The 27834-nt window shown below is 32.4% G+C and overlaps 3 protein-coding genes, 1 non-coding gene and 1 pseudogene across 7 annotated transcripts; 1 reads left to right on the top strand and 4 right to left on the bottom strand.

Moving 5' to 3' along the window:
- The first annotated feature begins 860 nt into the window (after positions 1 to 860).
- LOC146534556 (EF-hand domain-containing family member C2-like) lies at positions 861 to 26822 on the top strand. Of its 3 annotated transcripts, XM_085192834.1 has the most exons (13): positions 861 to 1016; positions 8049 to 8212; positions 14128 to 14224; positions 15676 to 15763; positions 17379 to 17529; positions 19287 to 19356; positions 19853 to 19969; positions 22294 to 22516; positions 24342 to 24502; positions 25224 to 25429; positions 25643 to 25841; positions 26287 to 26436; positions 26519 to 26822. In XM_085192834.1, the coding sequence occupies exons 3-13, from the start codon at positions 14186 to 14188 to the stop codon at positions 26747 to 26749; spliced, it is 1635 nt and encodes a 544-aa protein (XP_085048960.1). In that variant the 5' UTR covers positions 861 to 1016; positions 8049 to 8212; positions 14128 to 14185; the 3' UTR covers positions 26750 to 26822. The 3 variants fall into 3 exon arrangements, with proteins under 3 accessions (XP_085048960.1, XP_085048962.1, XP_085048963.1); XM_085192836.1 differs by lacking the exons at positions 861 to 1016; positions 8049 to 8212; positions 14128 to 14224; positions 15676 to 15763; positions 17379 to 17529 and adding an exon at positions 18282 to 18587; XM_085192837.1 differs by lacking the exons at positions 861 to 1016; positions 8049 to 8212; positions 14128 to 14224; positions 15676 to 15763; positions 17379 to 17529 and adding an exon at positions 18282 to 18620.
- On the bottom strand, positions 1645 to 3634 carry LOC146534560 (prostaglandin E synthase-like). The gene has a single exon (XM_085192842.1). The coding sequence runs from the start codon at positions 2300 to 2302 to the stop codon at positions 1850 to 1852; it is 453 nt and encodes a 150-aa protein (XP_085048968.1). The 5' UTR covers positions 2303 to 3634; the 3' UTR covers positions 1645 to 1849.
- LOC146534559 (microsomal glutathione S-transferase 1 pseudogene) lies at positions 3781 to 4580 on the bottom strand (annotated as a pseudogene). Its single transcript, XR_014878416.1, has one exon. The product of XR_014878416.1 is annotated as a microsomal glutathione S-transferase 1 pseudogene (transcript).
- On the bottom strand, positions 4760 to 5389 carry LOC146534558 (microsomal glutathione S-transferase 1-like). Its single transcript, XM_085192841.1, has one exon. The coding sequence runs from the start codon at positions 5311 to 5313 to the stop codon at positions 4861 to 4863; it is 453 nt and encodes a 150-aa protein (XP_085048967.1). The 5' UTR covers positions 5314 to 5389; the 3' UTR covers positions 4760 to 4860.
- TRNAN-GUU (transfer RNA asparagine (anticodon GUU)) lies at positions 7663 to 7736 on the bottom strand. The gene has a single exon. It is a non-coding gene; the product is annotated as a tRNA-Asn (tRNA).
- Positions 26823 to 27834: the final 1012 nt, after the last annotated feature.

Genomic DNA, 27834 nt, shown 5'->3' with positions numbered 1-27834 from the left:
AACCGAACTGAGATAAATTAATTATAAGCTGCAAATAATTACATAAAAAATAATAGTAATTCGAAAATCTATAAAAATTTACAAAATCATCAAAGTCATCCGCCCGTTCGCGTCGGTCATACCTACTCATATTATGCCGCCCGAAGGCTAGGTCATTTGGAATCAGTCACATCTTAATTATTTATTAGAATGTTATACAGTAAATTATAATTTCCATCTAGATGAAATGCTAAAAGTGACTATTATATTTATTTTCATAAGGATGAATATCAAATTATAGAAATCATCTAATTTTTGTTAATGATTTGTATAAATCTATATCGGCGCGCACCATGTATGCATTAAGCAAACTCACTGTGGGTGACGTTTTCTTAAATCAGCAAACTTTGCAAGCTGTTGCTTAGCAACGCGTAGCGACGATTGTTATTAACATGGCGGAATAAATTCCTTGTCAAATTAATTATTTTAATATATTGGTATATAACGAAAATATTACAAATATGAGAAAAAAAAAGTATCCTATGTTCATCCCGGGACCCTCAAGTATCTCTATATGAGTATTTTATCACAATTAAATTAGCGGTTTGGCCCTGATTGCGGAAAAGACAGACAGATAGACAGACAGACAGACAGACAGACAGACAGACAGACAGAGTTACTTTCGAATTTATAATATAGGTATGGATGTAAAATATATATATTTTTTTACACATTTTGATCAGAGATTTAATATTAAAATACAAAGTAATCCTACTTTCTTTTTATTGTTTCAACCTTTGTTAGCAGTAGCAATTTACTAACCCAGAAGCTATAAATTTTGAATGTACTGACTTCCTGAGAAGAGATATAGCTTTGTTGTTTGTCAACTCAGTGTCGCGGTGAATATAACGTTTGCTTTCATCAATCAGTCTGCCATATGACATTTTGAGGAATTGCACTCTCTATTGCTGGTCTCTATATATGGTTATTTGTCGACATAACGCAGGTTATTCAATGCACTGAGATTTCCATAAAAGGTACCTAAGTATGTCTTTAAATTAATATAAGACAAAGTTTATTAATGTTTGTGTAGTATAAAAAGATCGCTGATATCTTAAACGAGACAGACTGTAAATATTCGCAATATAGGCAATATCGTTTGTTTGTCATTTGTCGTTTTTTTTATACTAGTTCAATTGTTTTTTTTTTAAATATATGCTATTAATTGAAAAAAAATTGAAAATATTACTGTTGCAAGTGCATCATACGAATGAAATATTTATTTAATTTGATCTTTAGTCATCAGTTGCTTTAATGTTATTAATTTAAACATGTTATAACATATAGTATAATATTAGCAAGCAAATTTATTATGTTTTCCTGTATAAGGCATTACAGATTAAATCTGAACAGCGTAGCGGATGGCAGTTGTATATTCTGTTCGATATGTCGTTTTGGATTTTATCTCCTGCAAGCGTGGTTACCCCTGCTAGGGTAGATATTGTGTCTTAAATGATAATACGATCAGAACACGAAAGAAATTTAGGTAAACAATGGTAGTCATTCCCTCGTATAATTATTTTAGTTTTAATTTATTATTTATAGACTATTTGTTATTTTATTATTTGCATTTTTTATCTTCCTCGAGAATAAAACGCATACACGTCACTAATATATTTTTAATACAAAGAATTACAATAAATCAAACTTAAAAAAATAAAATTATTATAATATATAATTTACTTAAAAAAGTAGCACCTGTTGAACCACTTTTCAATAATTTTATGATAATATATCAACATTATCATTAGTTTATCTTCACTTTGTTGATAAAATCTAGTTCAGTCACTTATTGGATAAAATACTTAAATTACAAAGCGCTTAAAAAGTGACAAGCAATTTGAATACCCATATACCAGTTGATCATATATGGAATGCCAAATGCGATACTGCGCGCCGGCGGAGGAAGTGGTTTGACAGCGTACACTATAGTATGCAACACACGACTCACTGTAAACACTCTGAAGAGGAGACGTGCTAGACCAACGGACGGATCGGTGGTCAAATACAACGCACCTAGCACCCAAAACACTGGAATATTTTCGAGATCGTTCAAGTGGGCTCGCCTGACTCTTTCCACATCGGGATCATCGAGTTTAACAATCCCTTTTTTTTTAATTGCATCCTCTTCGTTGGCAAAAACTTTTTTACTGTATCGCACTCGCGCTGTCAGCAGAGCCATGGCCAGCACTTTTAGGCCCAGAATACTTGAATAGAGGATATAAGATTGCACTACAGGTTCACTGATGGAGAGAGACACCATGATTGCTTTTTTGAATTTAATTAAGGAAGAAAACACGTGTAGCCTACGCGACAAATTAGCGTCGAATGAGGAATGATCCTTTAGCAAAAATTAGAGCGATATATATTTAAGTTTGCGTCTACACAAACAGCTTTATTTCTATCTCGCAAGTCATGCTTATTCATTTTAAAATTAAATGTTGCAATATATTTTCAAATTTGTCTATAAAATTTCAACCAATGAGTCATATTTTAAAAGATCGAAGGATGAATGACTTCATCCTTTAAGCTGGCCACACACGCTACGGTTTACCTGCGCGGGTCAGCCACAAGTCAGCAGTGTATGGGAACGTTCCGGGGTACCGAAGCGGTCCTCAGTTTTTTCTGTGATGGCGTCGATTGAGGACGATGACGCACTGATAGGTATTAGTAACCATTTGAAAAAAAAAAACTGTAAATACAGTGATAAATAAAAGAGACATTTACAGTCATGTCAACTTATTGAACTGAAGTGAGAATGTGATACAGAAAAAAATTCAAGTTAAAATTCGAACCTGATAATTTTAAATATTATGGAACATACAACAGAATGGACAAGAAACATTTTATATAGGATTACTCGCAATGATTACTTCTATAATACAAAAAAATACAGTCATCAGAAATTATAGTACGATCGGAGTATCCACATACGCACAGGTACCGTACGATGTCACTAAAAAGATTTGATTTTCGATTCTGCGTCGGTCGGTCGCACGCACAGGACCAAAAAACTGCACAGTTCTAGTCCCATACACACTCCATTATAACTGTGCAGGCATACGAGCACAGGTAGACCTCCCCGGTAAGCCGTAGCGTGTATGGCCGGCATTAGATATAGATGAGAATATCTATAGGATGAAGTCATTTTTCCTTTTTTTAAGAGTTTTATTGGTTAGAATTTATAGAAATTGGTTGTTTTTATATTTATTTTATATTTCTTTATAAAAAAAAATTATGGGTATTGTAAATTAGGTACAAGTATAAAATGACAAATATAAAAAAATATATTTTTAGCGAACATGAGAGAATATATACGTTTAAAATGTTTAAAGCTAATAATAAAGATGATCTTTACATATTTAATTACATTTGTTTGTGAAGTATATTCTAGAATAAAATATTCATGTTTTTATAGTGTTACGTAATGAGTGTACATGGAAAAAAAATTAAATCGGCACCGATTTTTATAAAATTTTAAATTTAGACTCTTAAAAGTATTTAATTGAACACGTGTTTCATCGTTTTCTAGATTTCTCCCCCTAAGGGTGCAAATAAGGGGTTGAAAGTTTGTATAGATTTTTCTTAAATTGGCACCAATTTTTATATAATTTGAAATTCAGACTCTTAAAAGTATTTAATTGAACATGTCTTTCATAGTTTTATAAAATTCACCCCTAAATACGCAAGCGAAGCTGCGCGCGTCCGCTAGTACATATATAAAAGACAAGAATAAAATACTTATCTATAGGTAGCTATTTATTTATAAACATATCATTATATTACACACCGAGTAAATAACTGCAAATAAAATTGAATGTAATACTTCTAAAATACTGTAAGTTTACGGTATAAAGTATGTGTAAATATTCATTTTATCAATATTATTTCGTTATCGCGTCCATCTCTGATAGCAACGATATCAATCATTCTAAATACTAATCACCAAGCGTAGTTTAATAATATAACAGATGTATAAAATCACAGAGCACTAATGAAATGTTGCACAACCTTCGCCCCCATGTACCAGCTGATCAAATTTGGGATGCCGAAGGCAATGCCACGAGCTGGCTGAGGAAGAGGTTTCACGGCATACACAACAGTATGTATGATACGACAGGCAGTGTACACTCGGAACAGGTTGATGGCAACCTCGTCAGATGGACCGGTTGTCAAATACAATGCACCCAGCACCCAGAATACAGGAATATTCTCAAGGTCATTCAAATGAGCACGTCTTACTCGTTCTACATCTGGATCATCCAGCTTCACTATTCCTTTTCCCGATTTGGCATCCTCTTCGTTAGCAAATACTTTCTTTTCAAATCGCTTTCTGGCTGTCAGAACTGACATGAAAAGGACTTTCACACCTAAAATACCCGAATATACAATATACGAGCGTACTGCTGGCTCGACAAATGTCACAGGCACCATATTTATATGTAAAATTATTAGATAGCAAAACAAAACTAAAGGCACGTGAATACAATGTAATAGACAATCTTCAACTGATGTAACATCTACACTGACAGAGTATACAGATATGTATGGATAATGTAGACTATAGTACAGTGCAAAGTGCAAATACTGTTTAACGCTAACCACTGCTAAGTTGTAAGTCACGGTCGTTGGTTTTGCATTTAATTTTCTATATAATTTATAAACGTTTATAAATAAATAAATGTAATAAAATATGTAATTTTAAAAAGAAACAAAATCAACCAGTACAAAGCCTTTATTTGATACAAACATATAATTAAGTGTGTATGAAAATTTTAAATGCCATAATTTATATTAAGATTTAAAAAAACAATACACTCACTACAAGGCAGTAATATAGTACAACACAACTTGAACACCCATGTACCATTTAATAATATATGGAACTAGATACGCCAGAGCGCGCGCCGGCTGTGGCAAAGGAACTATAGCGTATACAATCGTATGAATAATACGACTGATAGTGTATACTCTGAACAGGAGTTGGGCCCACGCAGCCGCAGGTCCCGTAGTTACGTACAAGGCTCCAAGAATCCAGAAAGCAGGAATGTTCTCCAAATCGTTGAGATGGGCCCGCCGAGTTCGTTCAACTGCCGGGTCATCGAGCTTCACTTTGCCTCTCAGACCTTTAGCGTCCTCTGGATTAGCGAAGACACCACGCGTTAACCTTACAAGTGCCGTAAGAGTAGACAAGGAAAGCAACTTTAGAGCCAAAATGGCGGAATATAATATATAAGATTGCACTACTGGATTATTTAGCGGTATAACAGACATTTTTAATTATTTTTACTTTAATCAGAAAAAAAACAAGCTGTCCGTTTGACGGCTATTGCGTGAATGTTGAAGTTGATAATGTTATTCGTACAACGGCATACAACGTTGAACGAATAACGGCATTGTTACGTGTATAATATATTGTGGATGTTACATTGGCGATTGAGTTTTGAACGGTTCGAACTGGATTTTAATGTTTTGCGCATTGGATTTTTAGATAAATGTAATTAACATTTTCCTATATGATAATAGATCTTTTGATTACAAGAATAATTTTTATGTAGTATTAATGCAATGGAAATTATACACTACGTATATTTATGTCAAAATTAATATTAAATAAAAAAAAACATGTTTTAAGAACATACATACATAAATCTTTTCGTATTTTTTGTATAAAAACTTGTATCGTCTGTAATATATTGCTTTTTTCATAACGTAATTTTTTTTCATTTACTTTTTTTTTTTTTTTTTATAGGAAGACACTTTACATCAAGTAGGAACATAAATAGTATTATTTATTATTCATTTTTATTTTTGGAATACACCATAAAATCATTCGATCTTATAAAAATAATTATTTTACTACTTGAAATACAATACTTATACCAGTGAATTTGTTTTCTCGTATGGCAAAAAATAGAAAGTGAGGCGAATTTAACGTAGAGTTCAGAGACTGCAAGTAAGTAATCAGTTGGTTGTCAACCGCACATACTGGAAAGTCCGAAATGTATAGCACTGACTTTTTTTCGTATTTTTCTATAGATTTCACAAAGTAATTAGTGTAATTCTAAAATTATATTTTAGAGACTTTTATTGCTAATAATTATTCTACATCTTCAATATTGCATTCAAAATTATTAATATGGATTTATATATATTGCGGATTAATAACAAAATATTAATTTACGTTTATATTTCCATTTCTTAAACGTAATGCCTCCAGAATTCCGCGGAAAGTGGGGAACGGAGTGTCTTAACACTAAGTTTCCTCTGCCTATCCTGCTGTGCGGGATACAGCGTGAAGCTGATGATATTTTTTCTATGCATTGCACTCGTTTTATTTCTTGAAAGTGAAGTATAAAATATACTGAGAGCAAAATCATATTTCAACAACATATTATTTCAATATAAAGTGGTAGTTGCTTGTTAGCAACGAGATACATCTCGGCCCCTGTTACGCGTCTCGTAGGGATTCAATATGAGCGCGACATTGCATTTAATATTTCATATATTTTATGTATGTATGTATATTGTTTATTAGTCTATGTATTGTATCCTATTATATTATAACTATCTATACATAAGTATATTGTTTGTATGTATATAAATACATTTATTTTTATTTTCATTAACTATGTCCACCACCCTTCTTCCATCTTCTTTAAATTACGACAGTTTCTTTACGCCCTAAAGGTTGTCTGGAAGAGATGGCTACTTGGCCATAAGTGGCTATTTATATATTCTTTTCTTTTCTGTTTTGTGTATTTTTATTTAAGTGGTGTGCAAATAAAGAAGTAAAATAAATAAAAAATAAATATTTTTATTAGATTCGCTACAACATATTTATTTTGATAAAAGTAGTAGTAGCTTATTAAAAAAACAACACTTTTATACATAGAAATGGTACATTTATTAAGTATATTTTATATTAGATATAAATAAAGGCTTTTAAAGAATGGAAACTTGTAATGGATTCGGGTTAATTTTTGTTGTTCTTCATGAAAATTTTAATAGTCAAAATAGGAATTGCTTAGGAAGTTACCATCTATAATTAATGAGCAATTTGTTATAATAAGTTATTGCTATCATATATTTCTTTATTTTCTTAACATTTTGTGAATTATATCAAGAAAATTGAATTTTCTAGAAGTCTCCTTGTGTTGAACGAATTTAAAACAAATAACATCCACTTATGAATATTATCGATTAGACTACAATGGACTACAATAGTCTAATTGTATTTTTTTTAATTTCCAGAGAAAATTAAATTATTTTAACTATATATAGGTAGGTCTATTATTAGGTATTTTAGATTTTTATCCTTTTCATATATATCCTTATTACCTCATATAATTTGTATGACTCCTTGAACTTTGATACTAATCGTAATCGTAGATCTCTGTAATTTAATACAGCTAGATCTGGTTTTATATGCAATCCATACATTTACTACACAGATATTGTTGCATACAAACATTATAGTACTAAGCAAATATATGTATTTTTTTTTTATTAATGATGTATATTCTTATATTATTATTCTTATATATATATCTTTAGTGTATTAGTAACTAATAACAAAAATCAACGCTATGTGTATTTTATGTTATTCAATAAAATATATACCGCCCCCGGGTGGGCTCGAACCACCAACCTTTCGGTTAACAGCCGAACGCGCTAGCCAATTGCGCCACGGAGGCACTTGAGCTATGTGTGGAAATAAGCCGTGACTAAAAATAATATATTTCTATATGTTATTATTGTATGTTATTTCTATATATTATGTAAAATAACATATTTTCATTTCCTCGTGAAAACGAAAAAGTAAAGTTTATGGATTTTTTATCAATTAGAAATTACCATTTTTTCAACTAAAACTCTGGAGCATATAAATTGTTAAGATCCATGACTGCGGAATTGTATATTCATAAAAATATTTTACATTTTTTTTCATTTTTACATTATTTTTCATTTTTACATATGTAATTTTACAAAGACATGCATGTTTACAGGAGTGGTTAGAATCACAAGGTATAGAAATATCTAAAGAGGAGGAGTTACCAGTGGATCAGTATACGAAGAAAGAGCGGTGGAAATCAGTGCGACCTCCACAAAAAACAATATCTCACGACGATTCCTTGCGAAGATTTTTAGACTACGATGGAAAAATTTTAGCGTAAGTTCAAGTTTAATGTAAAAACATTTTTTTTGTATATTGCATAATATATAATACGTTGTTGTTGTGAGGCCAGATTATAAACGCGATAATATTTCTATTTTCTTCCCACTGGTGTCGCATTCAAAACGCAATGCCTCCGAAATTCGACAGAAAATAGGGAAGAGAGTGTCTTAACGCTAGGTTCCCTCTGCCCACCCTGCTATAGATGCAAGTGTAAAGCAAAAAAAGCTGGTAAAATTATGAACAAATCACCTACAATATTCACTATCCAGTGTAATTAAATCATATGAAGTGGAAATCTAAACTGAAATTTGAAAGACAATGACAACTTCCTCTGGGAGGTATATCTGAACGTTTACATTTCAGACGTTCCATTAGTTACATTTTCATTGAAATTTGTGTCTGTGGTGGGACTTGGATCTAGTCAATCAATCGGTTTCAAATTAGTTTGAATACGAAGTAATATTATAGTTATTAAAAAAAATCTAAATCAGCTTCACGCTGTATCCCGCACGCAGCAGGGTAGGCAGAGGGAACCTAGTGTTAAGACACTCTGTTCGCCACTTTCCGAATTCTGGAGGCATTGTGTTCAGTGGTGGAACTCAACGCCGTATTTTGCCTCGACACCAGAGCGAAGAAATGGAAATATAAATTTAGATAAATATTTCTTCTCCTCGAGTGGGGATCGAACCCAAAACCAATCTATTTTACAGTCACACTGTCCCTGCGTCACATACATAGGTATATTAGAAATGTAAAAGTTGGTGAGGATGGATGTTTGTTCTTTTATTACGCAAAAACTACTGAACGGATTTAGATGAAGTTAATATAGGTAAAGACCTATATTAACAGAGCTTATAATATTTAAAAAAAATGTCTTTCTATTATGTTAATGATGTCATATACTTATAAGAATGTTGAAATTAATACAGTATTTTTTTCTTGTTTTCTCTTTGCATTACATTGTTTCGTAAAATAAATATTTGATATATTTCAAACAATATAATAACGAATATATGTGTGTACACAGGTGACATCGTTTTGATATAAAAAATATCTTATAAATTAATATATATATATTGCTGTCGACCTTGAATTATACTTAATTATTAGACTAGTTGGCCTTTACAGACATATAGACAGCGTCAAAAAACTTTTTAATGAATGTAAAAATTAATTATAATTGTCAAATATTTTTAAAATGTGTACGATATATTTTCTAGGTACGTATTCTTATATAAATTAATATTTGGTGACAATTTATTTTTAGTTTTCCATCTATTTAAATATTCAATTATATGTAACTTTAACGTATAAGGTGGATTAAAAACCTCTCATTTTGGTACTCAAAAGTAAAGCTTCATAAATATTTAATCGGTTTCATAATAAATTAATAAATATTTCATTTTTCTATTATATAAAATATTATATTACAAAGATTTTTGAAGAGAGATTTTATGGAACAATATCAATGTGATTATTATCTTATTTTTGTATATAAAGAGTCATTCATCAATTTTCATTGTTAAAAGATTGGAAAATAGTGAGGTTTGGTTCTGATAAATAAAAAATGTTTGGTCAGCCACGCAATACATTGTCCTTTACCGCAGGCATGTATACGAATATTTACAAATATTTTTTGGAGAATTCCATTAAAAAAATAATAGTGAATTCCATTTCGAAAATAAATATTAGGTAAAATATAAATTATGCATTGTATCATGTACGCTACAGCATCAATATACCATTTTTTTTTAATTTTTTCCTTTTTTTTTAACTTTACACTGTATCTCGCATATAACAAGGTAGGCAGAGAGAACCTAGGAACCTAGTATTAAGATACTTCGTTCCAATTAAGACACGTCTGTTCTCTATTTCCCAAGAAATTTGGAGGCGTGGAACTCTACGCCGCGCTACCAGAGCGAGGTAATGATAATATTAAACATTTCATTTCCTCGAGCGGAAATCTAATTCACTTTCGAATACAAAATTCAATATAAGCTGCAATACTTATATAAAGTACTAGTGGACCCGGACGCGGCTACGCCTGCTTGAACTATAAGAATATTTTCGCGTCGGTCATACTCATACTATGCCGCCCGAAGGCTTAGGTCATTTCGAATCAGTGACATCTACTTAATTATTTATTAGAATGTTATACAGTAAATTATAATTTCAATCTAGATAAAATGCTAAAAGTGACTATTGATTGCAGCTTATATTTAATTTTGGAGGACTACATTGGAGATACCCTCGTTACTCTAGTGTTTAGTCTTTAGCTGATGACGTACAAGTAGGTATACAAGAAGCGGTACAACTCCTTGATGGAATTAACCAGACCCCGATGCCGAGATAAAGTTTCACTTAGCACAGCTTAAAACCTCTCGCCGCAATTATGTACTAGTAGCTGCAACATGGTGGGTTTTATCTTTTTACCGAATTAACTCGACTTGCGAAATTTCCCCTGTCGCTCATATTGTGTTATAATAACTTAAATTTTTATTAAAATTTGTTTAGTTGTCGTTCAGGATTATATTACAACACGTATAAAATGCTAAACGCTACGGTCTCTATATACCTCTTTCGCCTCGTCCACTGTCATCAACCTCTTCATACATGTCCTCATGCCGTGACTTTCCTCCAGTATCTTTGGTACTGTGTTTTCGAAGGTCAACCGAGGTCTCCCCCTAGAGGTAGAAAAATTAATAAGTGGTAGTAATAGCAGTTATCAATTTTTTATCAAAGGCTTAATCATTTTCGGTCTACAAAAATGTCCAATCCTTTTACAATTTCTATTAATAAATCTATCTATCCTAGGATAAGGCTAGAAGTTATGTTATAACGATTTTAATCATTTTTCATGATCTTCAAGAAATATATACTTCTTAACGAGTATCCTGGTGTTTTAATATAATTCTATAACGTACTCGTGGAAACCTCAATATTATATTTTTACAGTTTCTTTATAACTTTTTTATCGTCTTTTTTATTGTGTTCATGAAATCGTAACAGCAACAGATACACATATGAAAAGCGTACGAGCGTTTTGAGGGTGAAATAATGATGGAGTCCATAATAAACAAAGGTATATACTACCTATAATTTATATAATACTTTTTCTGAGTTAGAATCGAACCCGAAACCATGGCCTGTAGAGTCACACGCTGTCCTAATAGGCCAGACTTTGTATAATATAATATTATGTATAAGTATATAGCCCCCCTATTAACATCGTAATATCTGCAATTCATCTACTTTTAAATAGGAACAATTAAAGACGTTTTTAATTTTGAATGTATGTGTTTTTAACTTTGTCAACATTTATAATTTTGTCACACTTAAATTATAAAATGTATTTTTAATGTGGTTATAAAATATCTGTAATAAATAATTAGTTTATTAAATAATCTATCTATCAGTCGCGGCGTTTAGTTCTGCCACCCAACACGCAATTCCTCCAGTATTCGGCAAAAAGTGGGGAACGGAGTATCTTAACACTAGGTTCCCTCTGCCTACCCTGCTGTGTGCGGGATACAGCGTGAAGATGAAAAAATAAAAAAATTAAAAATAATCAATTTCTTACGTTATTGGACCTAGGAACTAAGAAACTTGCCATATGTATCACTGTAATTACTGAAGTATTACATCATCTAAAAGTTATATTTAATTTGTTCCTGCTTTGTAATTAATTACAACCGACGCCCCCAGCATCAGTTACTGTCTTTATGTATATTTTAGAACGCGAGTTATCTTGTTTTGATTCAAAATTATTTATTCAAAATGGTGTATTAACTCGGGCTTTAGGGGTTGGATTAATAAATCACTGAGTCTGGCTCGTGGTATTCATAATATATTACTTGCAGGACACCCCAAATGACCTTATATATTTTTCATAGTTATTATTATAACAACTTTTAATATGATAATAGTATTTGAAAACTTTAAATTAACTTTATAAAATTAATTTATGTAAATCAAAAACTATTACTAAATTAACATCCAAACCTATATTATAAATTCGAAAGTAACTCTGTCTGTCTGTCTGTCTGTCTGTCTGTCTTTTACGCAATCAGGGCCAAACCGCTAATTTAATTGTGATAAAATACTCATACATAGATACTTGAGGGTCTCCAGATGAACATAGGATACTTTTTTTTCTCATATTTGTATTATTTTCGATGGTATATACCAATATATTAAAATACTTATTAATTTGACATGCAATTTATTCCGCCATGTTAATAACAACGTCGTTGCTAAGCAACGATTTGCAGTTTGTTGTTAGAAAACGTCACTCAACATGAGCTTGCTTAACGCACTTCTCTATTGAAAACTGAAAATAATTTCATAAATATATTTAATAAATATTCGTACAGTTCAAGCGGGCGTAGCCGCGTCCACTAGTTAATATATAAAGAAAAAATGAAATTTAAACTGAGCAATGGGAGTCGGAAACCAACGTCATGGTTTGCCAAGGAATTGTAAAAATTTCAAATTAATATTTATATTAGCTAATAAGTAGAAAATATTAGCTCCTCATCCCTATTGGATATGTTTAGCTTAGATACTTGGATGTCTAATATAAATAGTAAAAATATAATTAAAACGGATTTAAGTTGTATAAAGACTTCAAAAAAAAAATTGGACCTTAATATGGCAAAATATGAAATTATTCACGAAATTAATCAAGATTATGCAGGTTGGTATTCCATTTTCACTGATGGCTCTAAAGTTAATTCTAATGTGGGATGTTCCTTTTTTGATGCAAATGGTGTAGTTGGCAGGATGTTTAAAATTGAAAATAATATCACTATAATGTCAGCTGAACTTACTGCTATATTTATGGCACTTACTTATGTTTCTAGTTTTAATTGTAATAAGGTTGTTGTCTTCTCTGATAGTAAAAGTGCACTGTTACATTTAGATAAATGTATTAAAGGCAATAGAGGTGTACCAGTTGCATATAAGTTGTTAAACGAGGTAATCAAGTTACTCCACAAAGGTATTGTTGTAAAACTCCAGTGGGTTCCTTCCCACCTTGGAATAAAGGGAAATGAGGAAGCTGACAAATTAGCACGAAAGGCATTAGTCGAAGGAGAAAATTTAAATATTTTACCAGATTTTTCTGAAATTTTAATCAAGTACAAAAATAATTTGAGAGAAATTTGGACAGAGTATTTTGATGAAAGGTCGAAAAGTAAAGGAATATGGTATAAAGTTATTCAGAACAAGCTTCCTCATATCCCGTGGTTTGCGGAAAAAAAAATGACGCGCCATAAAATTGTTATGGGTCTTAGGCTTCGTTCTGGTCATATGCCACTAAGAAAATTTGGTTTTCTCATGAAAAAAGTAACGTCTCCAAAATGTGAATTGTGTGGAATTGATGAAGATGTACACCATTTCTTGGTGGAATGAGTTCTCAATGCCGAGGCTCGTAGAAAATTATGTTGTCGTTTCAACGTAAATACATTGGATTTGGGTATTTTTCAATGTCTGCTGTGTAAACCAAATTCTGTTGTAGCTAGATGGTTGTATAAGTTTAAGGTTAAATTGTGTATTTAATAAATAAGTTTAAAATTTACTTTAGCAAGTAAGTGTTTTGTAAATTAGTTACGTTTTAAGGGAACGATGGGACTGACATTTTTGTATCCTTTCTACTTAAAAAGTCCCTAAATAAAAACAGATTAAAAAAAAAAAAAAATATTTATATTAATATATTCGTATGTATAATTTATACAACGCTTTCTCCGAGTTAGAATCGAACCTTAAACCATCGCTTGTAGAGTCACGTTCTCTCCAAACACCTACGCCATTATGGCGTCAGGATTTTATGTAATTTAAATATTGTCTGTAAAAAAAATATATATATTTTTGTTTTATACTATAATGATTTTTTTGTGGATTTAATTTAGTTTCAATGTTGTTTGGGACAACCGTGACGCCGAATATGGGGAGCTCACTGAATACAAAATGTTCTACTTCCTGCAAGATGATACCATCGCTGTTAAGGTAATGGATTTATTAATTTTAGATAGATTTTGTAGATTTTGTATTTTTAGCTTTACGCTGTATCTCGCGGATAGAGAGATAGGCAGAGGGGTCTCTCTCCTAGTGCTAATACACTCCGTTCCCCGCTTGCCGTCGATTTCTGGAGGTATTGAGTGTTGAGTGGCGGATCTCAACACTAGAGCGAAGAAATGAAAATATTAAACTTTCAATTGCTCGAGTGGGAATCGAACCCACAACCTGTTGTGCTAACACTCACACGCTTGTGCCTAGGAACGAACTAGCCTCTTAAGTTATCTATTGGATTAAATTATGAAATTGCATAAAAGAATTACTTTATCTAAACAATTGATTATAGTTCTTGTGTATTAGGTATTAAGGTACAAAATCGGTAAAACATTGGTACATTGGTACATGTAAAGGCTCTATATTTTTATCAAAGATTGGAAGTTCATTTATGCTCGGTCATGGTGACCTGAACCCGGCTTACTGGAGTAGTAGTTGACTGACTGATAAGCCATAAATAGGGGTTCGATTTCGTCTGAAAAATATTTGTTAAGGTGATATTTATGAATTAATCAACAGGTTATATACACACACAATATGCTACTCCATTTTTTTAAATTTAGAAGACGTGTCCTTAACTTCAAAATTTAAAAAGTTTAAAAATTGCCCATCATTCTTAATCTCTATTATCAAAAAGATCATATTTTCTTCAACAAATCACTTTTATGTTGTGATTAATCGTTTTCTAAAACTTTAAATAAAGTAAATCGCGATCGTGACCGCTTCTAATATCTCCATTGATCCCGTTATTTAAACTTTTAGTACTTTTAGGTTCCCATTATGGCTGCAGCCATAAAAGCTTTTGATGACAGTGTAAACTTTGCCACTAATTTCGAAACAATTCAGGCCTATGGAGAATCAAAGCGATGAATATTTATTGGACAGTTCAGGGCGCTCCAACTAAAACAGCTATATTAATTTTCTATTCTGTATAAAATGTAATAGTATCTATAATATTTAATTTCAAATCCAGCTGCCAAAGCCAATTATATGTTGGCATAATAGGTGTAAAGGATAGGTTCCCAGGTTCCCTTTGCCTACTCTAATATGTGCGGGATACAGAATAAATCTAGAACCTAAAGAGTTTTAATTGAATCTGAATAATTTGAGTATTTACTGCATAAATATATTGTTTTTCATATAGACGTTTATTTAATTATTTTATGAATGATTTAGATAAGGTTCATCAACAGTTCTTATAATGATCTTCTTATTACATTAACATATACCTACAATGCAATTCATATCCAACTTGTTTAACTATACAAAGGCAAACATAGTTTCTAGCGCAATTAGATTTTGTGCTTCGATTTCCAGGACATTCCTGCACCATATGTAGATATAAAAATAACTTTAAATATTCAAATGCCTTTAAATGTTTCGTTAAGGAATTACATGATCGGCGAGGTGGTAAGGATCCTTTCCCACTTTTGTTGAAGAAGAGGAAACTGCCGAAGAAATGGAAAGAAAGACCAGGTGTGTTAAATAATATGATATTTAAATTTGTATATAAATAAGAATATATTTAATGCTATATAGTAGTCGTAGGTTGAATAAGAAATAATATTATAAAGACTTAGGTACTAGGCACGTAATTACTTACTGTAGACATACTGTAAAGGTTAATGATATTGACATCATCTACATCCTCTACACGAGAATTGTATCACGTAGGGGATAATGACCTTTTTGTTACCAATTAATTTGAAACCTAAGATTTTTTAAATTACTTAATTTTTTTTTATTTTAATAAAATATTGTTATCTTCGTATTAGCATAAAATTTAACAACTTATAAATAATTGAGAATAATTTAAAATGTTACTTATATGTTTATTATATAAAAATGTAAGCTTTCTTTTAGCATTTCTCTGATTTAGAATTCAAATAAAATACTTAATCCGAGCAGTCAGGTAATTGGCGAAGTTTGGTGAAGTTATACTTTGAATCTCTGGCAGTCCACTCAATTTTCATTCTCAAAACGTACTTCTTAATCTTGTCGGTAAATAAGCTCAAGTGCTCGACATCTACTTACTCAAAATTTCATAGCGTAATCGTCTTAAAAGCATTCTATTAATATAAGTCTATGACAACTGAGATTAACTTCCAATTTGTTTTTGAGGGTATTTATCTGTAAATTGTAAGGCTAGTCGTGGCGCAGGGGCACTAAGTATGATTATAAACGTGACGGGTTGTAGGTTCGATTCCCAATTGAGGAAATAAAATATTTAATATTTTCATTTATTTGCTCTGGTGTCGACGCAATGTCTCCAGAATTCGGCGGAAACTCGGGAACGGAGTGTCTTAACCCTAGGTTCTCTCTGCCTACCCTCCTGTGTGCGGGATACAGCGTGAAGCGGATAATATATCTGTAAATAATTTCCGGTTTTCAAATTGTAATTTAGATGTAGACGAACATTTTGAGTGTAGTTTACTCTCCAACCCCAACAAAATGAAACATCGAAAAGCTATTTGGAGAGTTAAACGCGCGGAAACTGTATTGCATTGTTCTAGTTCCTAACTAAATTGGAAATGTTGTATCTGCTTCGTTTACAAAACCGAAGACCTAAACATTATATTGGTTCACTATTTTATTTTGAACTTACATTCAAATATTTTTTTCTTAACTTTTGTTTTTTCAAGGGTGTACTGTAACGCGACGGCTGTGGGTTTGAACCCCACTCGAGGAAGTGAAATATTTATTTACTTTTACATTACTGGCGTTGAGTTCTGCCACTCAACGCGCAATGCCTTCAGAATTCGGTAGAAAATGGGAAACAAAATGTCTTAACATTAGGTTCCCTCTGCCTATTTTGCTGTGTGCGGGATACAGCGTGAAGTTGATTTAATTTTCACCTTTAAATTCGAAATACGTTACAGCCGAAAATTATTGATGAAAGTTGTTATAATTTATATAATAACATAATATATGTTTATTTATATAGCCACATTACTCCTTACCTCCAGTAAATATATAAAATAGTAAGCAAGTACTGTCTGTACATATAATATGCAGTCAATATTACTTTTGTTCGTACATTTCTTCGTACTCAACGACGTTTATTAAACCTGGCGGTTTATTTTTTATTCAGTATCATTCCCGTCGATTGCTTTGGAAACAACAGAGGAGGAAGTAACCGAATACTACTCGCCAAGGGACCTTATAGTGGGTCAGACGGTGTTCGTGCTGGGCCGGCGCTTCCTCATATTTGATTGTGATAAGTATTCCAGGAGATATTACAAGTTAGTAAGCTGATGGATTATTGATAGTCGTAGTAAGTCGTATTGGGTACTAGCATATTTGAATATACTAGAGGCTATGCTTGAGAAGATGAAAGCGCGTGCAATTAGTTTTGAGATATATTGAATGTAGATTGTAGATATTATATGTAGATACTAGCGACACGTTCGTGGCTTCGCCCGCATTCACTACACAATTATTTATTTTCTCATCTGAATTATTATCACCGTTTTTTCGTAATCTAATAACATTATCATTTTAATGACAATATTCAGATAATAATAGCTAAAGTTTCAGTCAATTCAATAAGATACTTATTTTGTTACAATATCATCGCATATATATTTTTTTTATTTATGTGGCGATAAAAATAAAACAAACATTTACTATTAAGAGAAGTTTGCCAAAATAAAATAGTAAAAACCCAATTAAAATCAGTTAAGCCGTTCAGGATTATAAGCAAACGCACAGACAATAAGCCTGCCTCTTGAATTGGGTGGAAAGTGGGTACGGAGTGTCTTAACTAGGTTCCCACTACCTACCCAGCTCTACACGGGATACAACGTGACTTTTTTTATATATATTTTATTTTTTTCGCTCTGTTAACAAGGGAAAGCTTGGTGTTGAATTTCGCCAGTCAACATGTAAAACCCTCGAAAATTTGATGGCAAGAGTATCCTTACATTAGATTCCCTCTGAAGCTGGAAAAATATATATAATAATTGATACATATTATGTTTATACGAGTATAACAATGAACATGACCTAATAGAGCTATCTGCATGCATTAGGACAATATTATTACCCTACTTCGTCACCAACATGATATCACAAGCCATTAGAGCTGATAGCGAATGACGAGAATGTTACGCTCTTCATTTAATCTATTATTATCTACTGATTTGAGTTATTTATAATATTTGTTTGTATTTAAAGAAATAACTAAGGAGCCAGTCATGGCGCTCAAGTGTGTGAAACGCGACTGGTTTTCGTTCTCTCTGCTCTGCAATATACAGAATAAAGTGTGAGCTGATGAGTGAGAGTTATCCCCTACATTTTTGTAGGTTTTCAACGAAAATTTTAAATTAAGAAGGTTCCAAACAATATACTGTTGGCACAATTCCATTTTAAAATGTAAAATATTACGCTTATATTTAAAGTAGCGGCTGAATTATTCACAACAAACTGTGTCTAAATTAAAAAAGCTTTACATGGTCCGTATATTAACGAAGGCGTGGTTTGGCATCCAGAATTATAAATATTCTTTTGTTTTTAAGGTTCATTCTGTATCCTGCGTATAGTAGGGTATGCAGAGGGAACCTAGTGTTAAAACACACCGTTCCTCGCTTTCCACCGAATTTTCGAGGCATTGCGTGTTGAGTGGTGGAACTTAACGCCGCGCTTTTTAGTGTTATTATATAGAACTGTAGTGGAATATAATGTTCATTTTTTTAAAATGTTATCTTTTATATATTGAGAACAATAAGTGGTTTTTATGAGGCAAGGTGTCTTAAAAATGTAATATAATTAATATTAATAATAATAAATGTCTCTGATCATTAGAATACAAAAATAAAACAGATTAGTATAAAATAATAGTTCAAGTCCAAGCAGGCGAAGCCGCGAGCTAGTTGCTAGTATTATTAAATAAATAAAACAAACTTGAAACTTCAAAGTTGTATAGCAACTTTAACTTAGTAGTTAGTTGCTTAGACTTTAGACATTGCATAATTTCTAAACATGTTTATTGTATATTCAGGACGATGCTGAATATAGATCAGCCTCAACGTATCGAAGTTCATCATGAGACCAAAAAAGAATTTCCTAAGGTAAATTTTAATTTATACGTAAAGTTTTAATAAATTTAATGTAGTTTTAAATATGTATAATTAGTTGAAAATTAAAATTGATGACAGTAAATTTCAGTCTTTAAATTATTTATATTATTTAAATTAATAAATGATCAGGCCAGGGGTTCAAGCGTATAACTGTAAACGCGGCAGGTTATGGGTTCGATTTCCAATAGAGGAAGTAAAATATTTAATATTTTGATTCCTTCTCTCTGTTGTTCAAGCAAAGCAAAGCAAAGCAGTATTCGGCGAAAAGTGAAGAGTAGAGTGCCTTAACACTAGGCTCTCTCTGATACGGCATGAAGTTGCGATGTCATACACATACATTTTATATGAAAAACATTTTAGTGATACTATCAGTCCTTTAATACGCTGGACCGAAATTAATTTAAATGTTTTATATAAATAATTTTTTATATATATAATTGCGATATTATAGTTTATCTCTTAACACAAAATTGCTTTGAATAAACAGAGTATCCCACCCCACATCGGGATCGGCGCCCCAGAGGACACGTTACAGTCGTGCTACGGACTGATGCCCAAACCACCTCACAAGGACGTCATTAAATACAACCTAAACGCTAATAAAGTAAGTCAACCTTTGATTTTAAAATTCGCTTTTATTTTCTCTTTAGCGTTTTATTACTATTTTTCCTTGTTGGTTTGGATTTTTTTTTCTTTTGAATTTTTTTGAGGTTCTTTATAAAAACGATTATTTATTTTAATATTGGAAGAAAATATACTACAATAATATTGCTAAATGAAATCTACAAAGTGTTTATTTTTTTCATAATCTCTCTATCGCTGTCTCATCTCCAAATAAGATAATTATTATTATTCAACTTCACGCTGTATCCCGCACACAGCAGGATAGGCAGGGCTAGCCTAGTGTTAAGACACTCCGTTTCTCATTTTCCACCGGATTCTAATAATCAGGAACCAACCACGTTCCCTTTAAATACGACCACCCATCTATGACGTAGAAATAAAACAAAAACGTTATCTTAAATACAAATATTATTCGCATTTTGTTGTTTTAAACTCAATAATAAATTAAAAGAGACGAGTAGAGTATAAAATAATAAGATTACACATAATTGCTTCTACAGAGAAACAATATCACGATAATTGCAAGCGGAAAGTTATTACTTTTTGTAAGACAATTTTAATATAAGATTTTATAAAACTCGGCACTTTCTAATGCAGTATATTTCGATTTTTGCAGAGGATATCAAAATTTAATTTGTTAGTAAAATTCTTTCAGTAGAAAATTTGTTAGATACCCCCTATAGTTTTTAGCTGACGAGCTTTCTAACTGTCGAACTAATAACTAACGCTACTAAATTTGTGACCCAGTTAAACTTTGAAATCATAAATGAAAATTTTATAAATTGTTTTTCATATTGGGGTATGTTCTGCATTTAGGCCATTGGCGAGACCGTCGCGGCGCAGAGGCACTAGGGTGTGACTAACGCGACGGTTTTGGGTTCGATCCTCAATTGAGGGAATCGTTTCTTCTCTCTAGTACCAAGGCAAAAGCCCGGCGCTGAGTTCCACCACTCATCACGCAATTCCTCGAAATAATTGGCGAAAAGTGGGGAATGGGGTGTCTTAACATTGGGTTTCCTCTGCCTAATCCGCATATAGTATGGTAGAGACACTTGAATCTCTACTTACAATTAAGAAATAAAGCTAGTTTCTATTCCAGTTATCAATATTCATTTCCTTCATATTTTAGATATTTTGTGAGCGGTTCAGGTTGAATGTCAGCCAGTCAGGAAATTGAATGCTATTAACTATTACTGTAGAGATTGTCATTTTCTACATTTAATAAATAAATAAATTCTCTATTCGTAGCGCAAGGGCCCACGCGTGCGTCTGTAAGCGGGACAGGTTGTGGGTTTGATCCCCACTTAAATAAATAAAATTCATTTCTTCGCTCTGGTGTCGAGCCAAAGTGCGGCGTTGAATTCCGCCAATCAGCACGCAATGTCTCCAGAATTCGGCGGAAAAAGGGGAACGGAGGTTCCCGCTGGCAATCATTCTGTGTGCGGGATTCAGCGTGAATATAAGTCTCTATAACCGCTGCTGTCATATAAAATGTCTCTTCTCTCATTTTATTTCTTTGTGGTCTCCGTTGGTCGTCATTGTGAACGTGTTTTAGCAACGCACGTTCAACTAATTATATTATCCAGATGCACTTAGACCAAACGTACCGAGAATACTGAATTAGTCAAACCTCTAGAATTCCTTCTACGGTTAAAAATCCATTTACGTTGGTTCCATTCCCTGGAGCTTTTTAAAGATATAAATATATTATATTTTTCCAAGAAAGTTGGTTCGAAATACGCTTTATAATATTGCAAAACTTGTTTTTTTGATGATTTCATCAAATTCTAAAAATTCAGCCATTAAGTGATTGACTGTTCTCGTAAATGTAATAGCTATTAATTAATTTTATACTCGAAGCGGCTGCTAAATTGATATTACGGCATAATATTTTACATGCAATCTCTGAAAATAAATGACTACTCTTAGTATAATAAAGATTATATTTTATTTTTATATATAAAATGTTGCTAGGTTACTTGTAGTGTTAGCTTCACGCTGTATCTCGTACATAGCAAGGTAGGCAGAGGGAACCTGGGAACCTAGTGTTGAGACACTCCGTTCCCATAAACACACATTCGTTCCCCACTTTTCCCCAAATTATGGAGCCATTGCGTATTGCTTCGACCCCAGAGCGAAGAAATGAAAATATTACATATTCAATTTCCTCGAATGGGAATCGAACCCACAACCTGTTGCGTTTAGAGTCTTGCTTGCATCATGACTGGCCTCAATTCTCATTTCCATTTAATTGATTCGCTTATTCTTACTTTAAATTCAAATTCTTTCAAAATTGTTCGACAGTACCTTCGCTACCTCTGCGAGCTGGACTGGATTCACCCAGAAGATGAAAACCGCCAGTTTGTTCTATCATATAGCCTTGCTGATGGTAACGTGAAAATCGGTGAAATACCACGACGGAATTCGGGCATACGTGAAGGGAAGTTCTTGAAGTCCATGCGGCTGCAGACCCCGGAATCTGATCCTAATTTCCCCACTTACTATACACCAGAGAGATTTTTTATTGGTACGTTTATCCATTCATACATATTGAGACTTAACTTTTCTGTTTATATAAAAATAGTAGTTTTATAAAAGTGGCAGGCAAAGATAACCTAGCATCAAGACACTCGGTTCTCCGTTTTTTATCAAAATTCGAGTCACTGCGTGTTTAGTTACTACAACACTACGCATGTCACGGGAGCGGGAAAGTAAAAATAATTTAAAATAATTACTTTTTTGACAGTGAATATCAATCCATACAATAACAAATACCTACTATCCTATTATATCACAACAGACACAACACATTTTCTATTACCTTCATTACAATGATTTTTATGTCAATCATAATTGCCCATCATCTGTGAGACAGACTATAAAAATATGTATTACAACTTTTTTTAATGATATACGAGTATATTAGATACCTGCATATATATAAATATCACCAGTTTACTTATGTTTTTTATTGATTAACTTTAAACTTGTTCACTCAAGTTGCAAGTAAAAATTCGGTATTTTTTTAGCCTCACGGTGTAGGTATTCTGCATATTGACAAGGGAACCTAATGTTAAGGCAGTCCATTCCCCACTTTCCGATTAATTTTATACTCATTAGGTGTTGAGTAGCAGATCTACGCCACGTTTTACTTTTTCACCAGAGCGAGGAAATGAAAAATATTAAATGATTAATTTTCCTGAGTGGGAATCGAACCCACAACCGTCGCGTTTATAGTCACAAGCTTGTGCCACTGCGCCATGACAGCTCCGGTAATTACAAACAAAAATAAAAATATATATCTCTCTAAAATGTCAAAAATATATACGATTATACCTAAGTATATATCTAAAATGTTGTTTTAATTATTATCTAATATTTCGCAATCGCGTGTGCTATAAAATAAAATTTGTACGTACGTAGGTAATATACTTCCTTTTACGATTTGAAATGGGACCAACTAAAATAAAGCTTGGTCGTTTCCGTCCTAATTAGGGTGTGACGTCACATGTTACACTCGTTAGACACTCGTTATATTTCTCGGTATAGTGCTACAAGTACAAAACATGTAGTCTTTTTTAGAGATTCAAATCTAACCATATTTAAATAATCGTTAACATGCTTTAGGTGTTTTATTTTAAAATAGCAGTGAGCTTTATTATAATTAAATCCGTAATTTATTAGTATATTTAAATAATTATTTAACGTTTTTTTTTAAAAACTACTTCAAAATATCGTAAAATAGTAAAAGTATATTCATTTGCTAGTTCAATGTTACATGATTGTAATATGCTTGTATAGGGGAGAACCGGGTAATTAAAGCCCACTAAGGGCAAAAAGTGATGAAAACATGGCTAGTTTTTTTATCGTAATCGAAATCTAAAGTGTCAAAATGTAAATAAAATATTAACTGTTTAATAGTGGTTATTAGAAGCTACTATGTAGTTTTTAATTATCGAAAGATTTTAGAAAATAATTACTCAAATATTATAATCGATTTTTAACTACATTGAAAACGAATGATATAAAAACAATACTAGGTATATCTGTCTTTGTTTTAATATGGAATAAGCATGAATATAACTTAAGAACAATTTTTACTTTATGATTACCTGTAAAGTCAGCAACAGTTTTTCATAAAAGAAAGCATGTAGGTAAACGTAACTCCCGAAAGCTCTTATTACCCCACGCCCCCTTATAAATTGACAAAAACCTTATTTTATCTATTTAGTTGTCTGTAATTATGTTCTATAAAAACTTATAGGTAAAAAGAAATAAAATAACAATATCTAAAAACTTTACTCACCAAAAATTTTAAAACATTTGAATTTTGCGTCAATTTACATATTTAGGTGCAATTATCCCCGTGTTCAAGCATCGCTTCAAGATAGTTGGCTGCGATTTATTCGTGTATAGATACATGAGTGCGAATCCGGAGAAATTTCCTCAGGAAGTTATTGACAATGTACGCAACTATCACATGCGAGAGGGCAACTTGAAAGATGAATTGGAGGTAAGAATATTGAGACTAAACGGTCTTTAGAAATAAATAAGTGTTTATATATGTACATAATCAGCTTCACGCAGTATCCCGCACACAGATATATAGGCAGAGGGTATCCAGTGTTAGGTACTCCGTTACCCATTTTTCACCGAACTCTAGAAGCATTGCGTGTTGCATTGGCGGGACTCAACGCTGCTTTTTTGTCTTTACACCAGAGCTAAGAAATGGAAATATAAATTTTAATATATATTTTAATTCCTCGAGTGGGGATCGAACCTACAACCAGTCGCATTTAAAGCCACACTTCGTGCCCCTGTGGCATGACTGGCCGCTACCTAGGAACACAATAGTAAATAAATAGTAAATAATTTAGTGATTTTTTGTCCTTATAATTCGTAATCAACGCCAAATTATATAAATTATAAAGGAACATATTTATATAGAGATAATTTGTACATTATAATTAACATGAACTCGTGCAGCAATTAGTTATTAGGTATATTTAGTATCATTAAGCTTAATAATGTAGTAGGTATATAGTGAAATGTACTATAATTGAAGTTTGCCTAATAAAAAAGCCAATTTTTATATACTACTTTGTTTTTTTTTAAAATACTTTGATAAATTTTCAAAAAATAAATAAATATGGTATAATTAGTTGCTGTTGTTTAATCACTACTTCCATAATATCTATTTTTTGTATTAAAACTAACCTTTACGTTATTAACAGGAAGCGTTCAGAGATGAGCAAGCAGCGGAGACGAGAGCTCAATTGGCAAAGATAGGTCAAGCGGCCGTAGTTGAACCGAATGCTATGGAAAAATGCTTAACTGCCCTCAACGTTGAGGGCAGCTTGTCGCCGCCGAGAGTCTCCACTCCACCCTTGACCACGGATCGGATATCCTACGATGATAGCTTGCGTGCTATCAGACTGAGGTGAAATTCTTTTTAAATTACACCAAATGATAGATGAAATAATAAGTAATAATAAATATATTATACAACTATAATTGACGCGGTCGTTATGCAGAAGTACAAGCGACGGTTGTGGATTCGATTTTCGCTCGGAAGAATGAATTATTATTTCGTTTTTTTAGTATTATATTTACATTTAGTATTATATTTACATTTCTTTTTTCCTTTTTATAGTAAGCCAAAATGCGACACCGTAACGCCCCTGAAAGGAATACTAAAGTCCGGTGCAGCTCGCGACGACCACCAGAAAGTGGTGTGCTTCAGTGGACCTGCAGGAGCCGATAGAACTGAAACAAAACAACAAGTGGATGTACCGTCAGAGCAACCGCGTTTTCATGAGGAAGAAAACTTTTGCGATGCATATAAGGATGCGGTATGTAATGGAATCAGGTTTACTCTTACTAAGTAAGAAAGTTTAAATATTTAATTTTAGGTCATAGTGACTATAAAATGGCTGTGTATGGCTGTGGGTTCAATTTCCACTCGGTTGAATCACAGCGTTAAGTTCCGCCACTAAACTAAGTTCCCCACTTGTAACAGAGTGTTTTAACAATATTATCCCCTCTATCAACCCTAACTTTCTAAGCTTAAGTATCTACTTAACTTACAGATGCAAAAGAAAATCTAAATATTACTTTCAATATTATCCAGGAAAATGTAACGTTTTTAAATCTAGTTAATGTATCACCACTAGGTCCGCAAAATTTTACAAAAAACCCCATATTGAAAAATGCCTACAAAAGTATAAATAAAACTATTCCCTTTGTTTTCTATTATACATTTTAAACATGTACATATATATAATTATATTTGATTAGGATTCAAAAGAATGCGCCGAGCGTCGCGCTCGAGGCGTATGTGCTTACGATCTCATCCCAAGTAAGCAGGAGTCTGCTCCGGGTGACGAAGGTTACGAAAAGCCCAAGCTGCCAGGCTACCTCGGGACTTATGATGTCGATTGTAAAAAGGTATTACACAAAAATATTTTACTCAAATTTATTTATTTCTATATAAAATGAGTCAAACCTTATAACTTTTCAATCAATTCAGGTACCAGATTATATGCGTCTCCAGCCAGATGCTTTTGATAAAATAAAAGAGCTTCGGCGAGATGTTCCAGTAATTTCTCCCGAAGCAGCACGTCTAGCTAACTATCCTCAAGAGCCAGGACCCCCCGTACAGACCTGCGTAGATCCTCCTGCACCTTTGGGACCATGTGAAAGGAAAAAAGAAGATGTTTCCTTTGCTTGTCCCCACGTGGAGCTGGAACCGCAATGTTGAAATGTTAGTGAATGTGTTGACTGATTACAATTATTTATTGCCTATTCTTATTGAAATAATAATAATAAATTTTACTAAACGTAACATGTTTTTTTATTGTAATTATAATACTATCTATTATTTAAACAGGATGGGGGTCTATTCTCTCTCTTTAATATATAAAACTTCAAGAGGGCGGTCATGGCGACTGGTTGTGAGTTCGATTCCCATCCGAGGAAATGATATATTTAATATTTTCATTTCTTCGATCTGGTGTCGGGAAAATGAAAAGGCGGCGTTGAGTTCCGCCATTTAACACACTTCAGAAAAATTACTCATGAATTCAGCGGAAAGTGGGGAACGGAGTGTCTTAACACTAGGCGCCCTCTTCCTACCCTGCCACATGCGGGAAAAAACATATTATATAACTCCCATATACAGATTTCCATAGAATGACAATTCTTATTGTGTATGTTTGGCTGATTATAATCATCCACGTATAAAATTATTTGATAGTCATCTTAACAAAATTTACTATGCGTGAGTTGGCAAATGTTAGGTACCTACAATATTTTTAAATAATTTGAACTAAACTATAATTATTCGACTCTATAACTACCTTTAATTTATTACTTGTATTGACAACTGTCCTATAGACAAGTTTAGTAATACCTAATAGCTAACTTAAAATATAATAATAAACTCAAGATATTATATGAAATTTTCAATGTTATTAAAAATGAGTTCAATGCTATATTTACTTTTAAAAGTCAATTCCAGCAGTTTCTTGTCACTTAATGATTGCGACTGTGGGAATTCACAAGAGTAGACAAAAGTTATATGAATTTTATAATAAGAAAACATGAATAATTTTACCACAATTAATTATAAAAGAATTATTTTCAATTGTTTCTAAAAGTCTATGTCCATGGCAAAATCTTTACATATTAAAGACAAAATTTAAAATTACAGCATGGTAGGCAGGCAGAGGGAAGGATTTCCCCATTTCCCCATTTTCGTTGAAAAGGCGGATGTCCGTTAGTTTCCTTTAATACTTCAATTACCAATAAATCCAAACTCCATTCCATGACACCAATTTAGTTTTC

Source organism: Heliconius melpomene, chromosome 11, assembly GCF_056956725.1.
Source record: "Heliconius melpomene rosina isolate 202511_hmr_F chromosome 11, ASM5695672v1, whole genome shotgun sequence".
In the NCBI taxonomy this organism is placed as follows: domain Eukaryota; kingdom Metazoa; phylum Arthropoda; class Insecta; order Lepidoptera; family Nymphalidae; genus Heliconius; species Heliconius melpomene.
The sequence above is the reverse complement of the archived record's forward strand: the minus strand, read 5'-3'. Positions and strand labels throughout refer to the sequence as shown.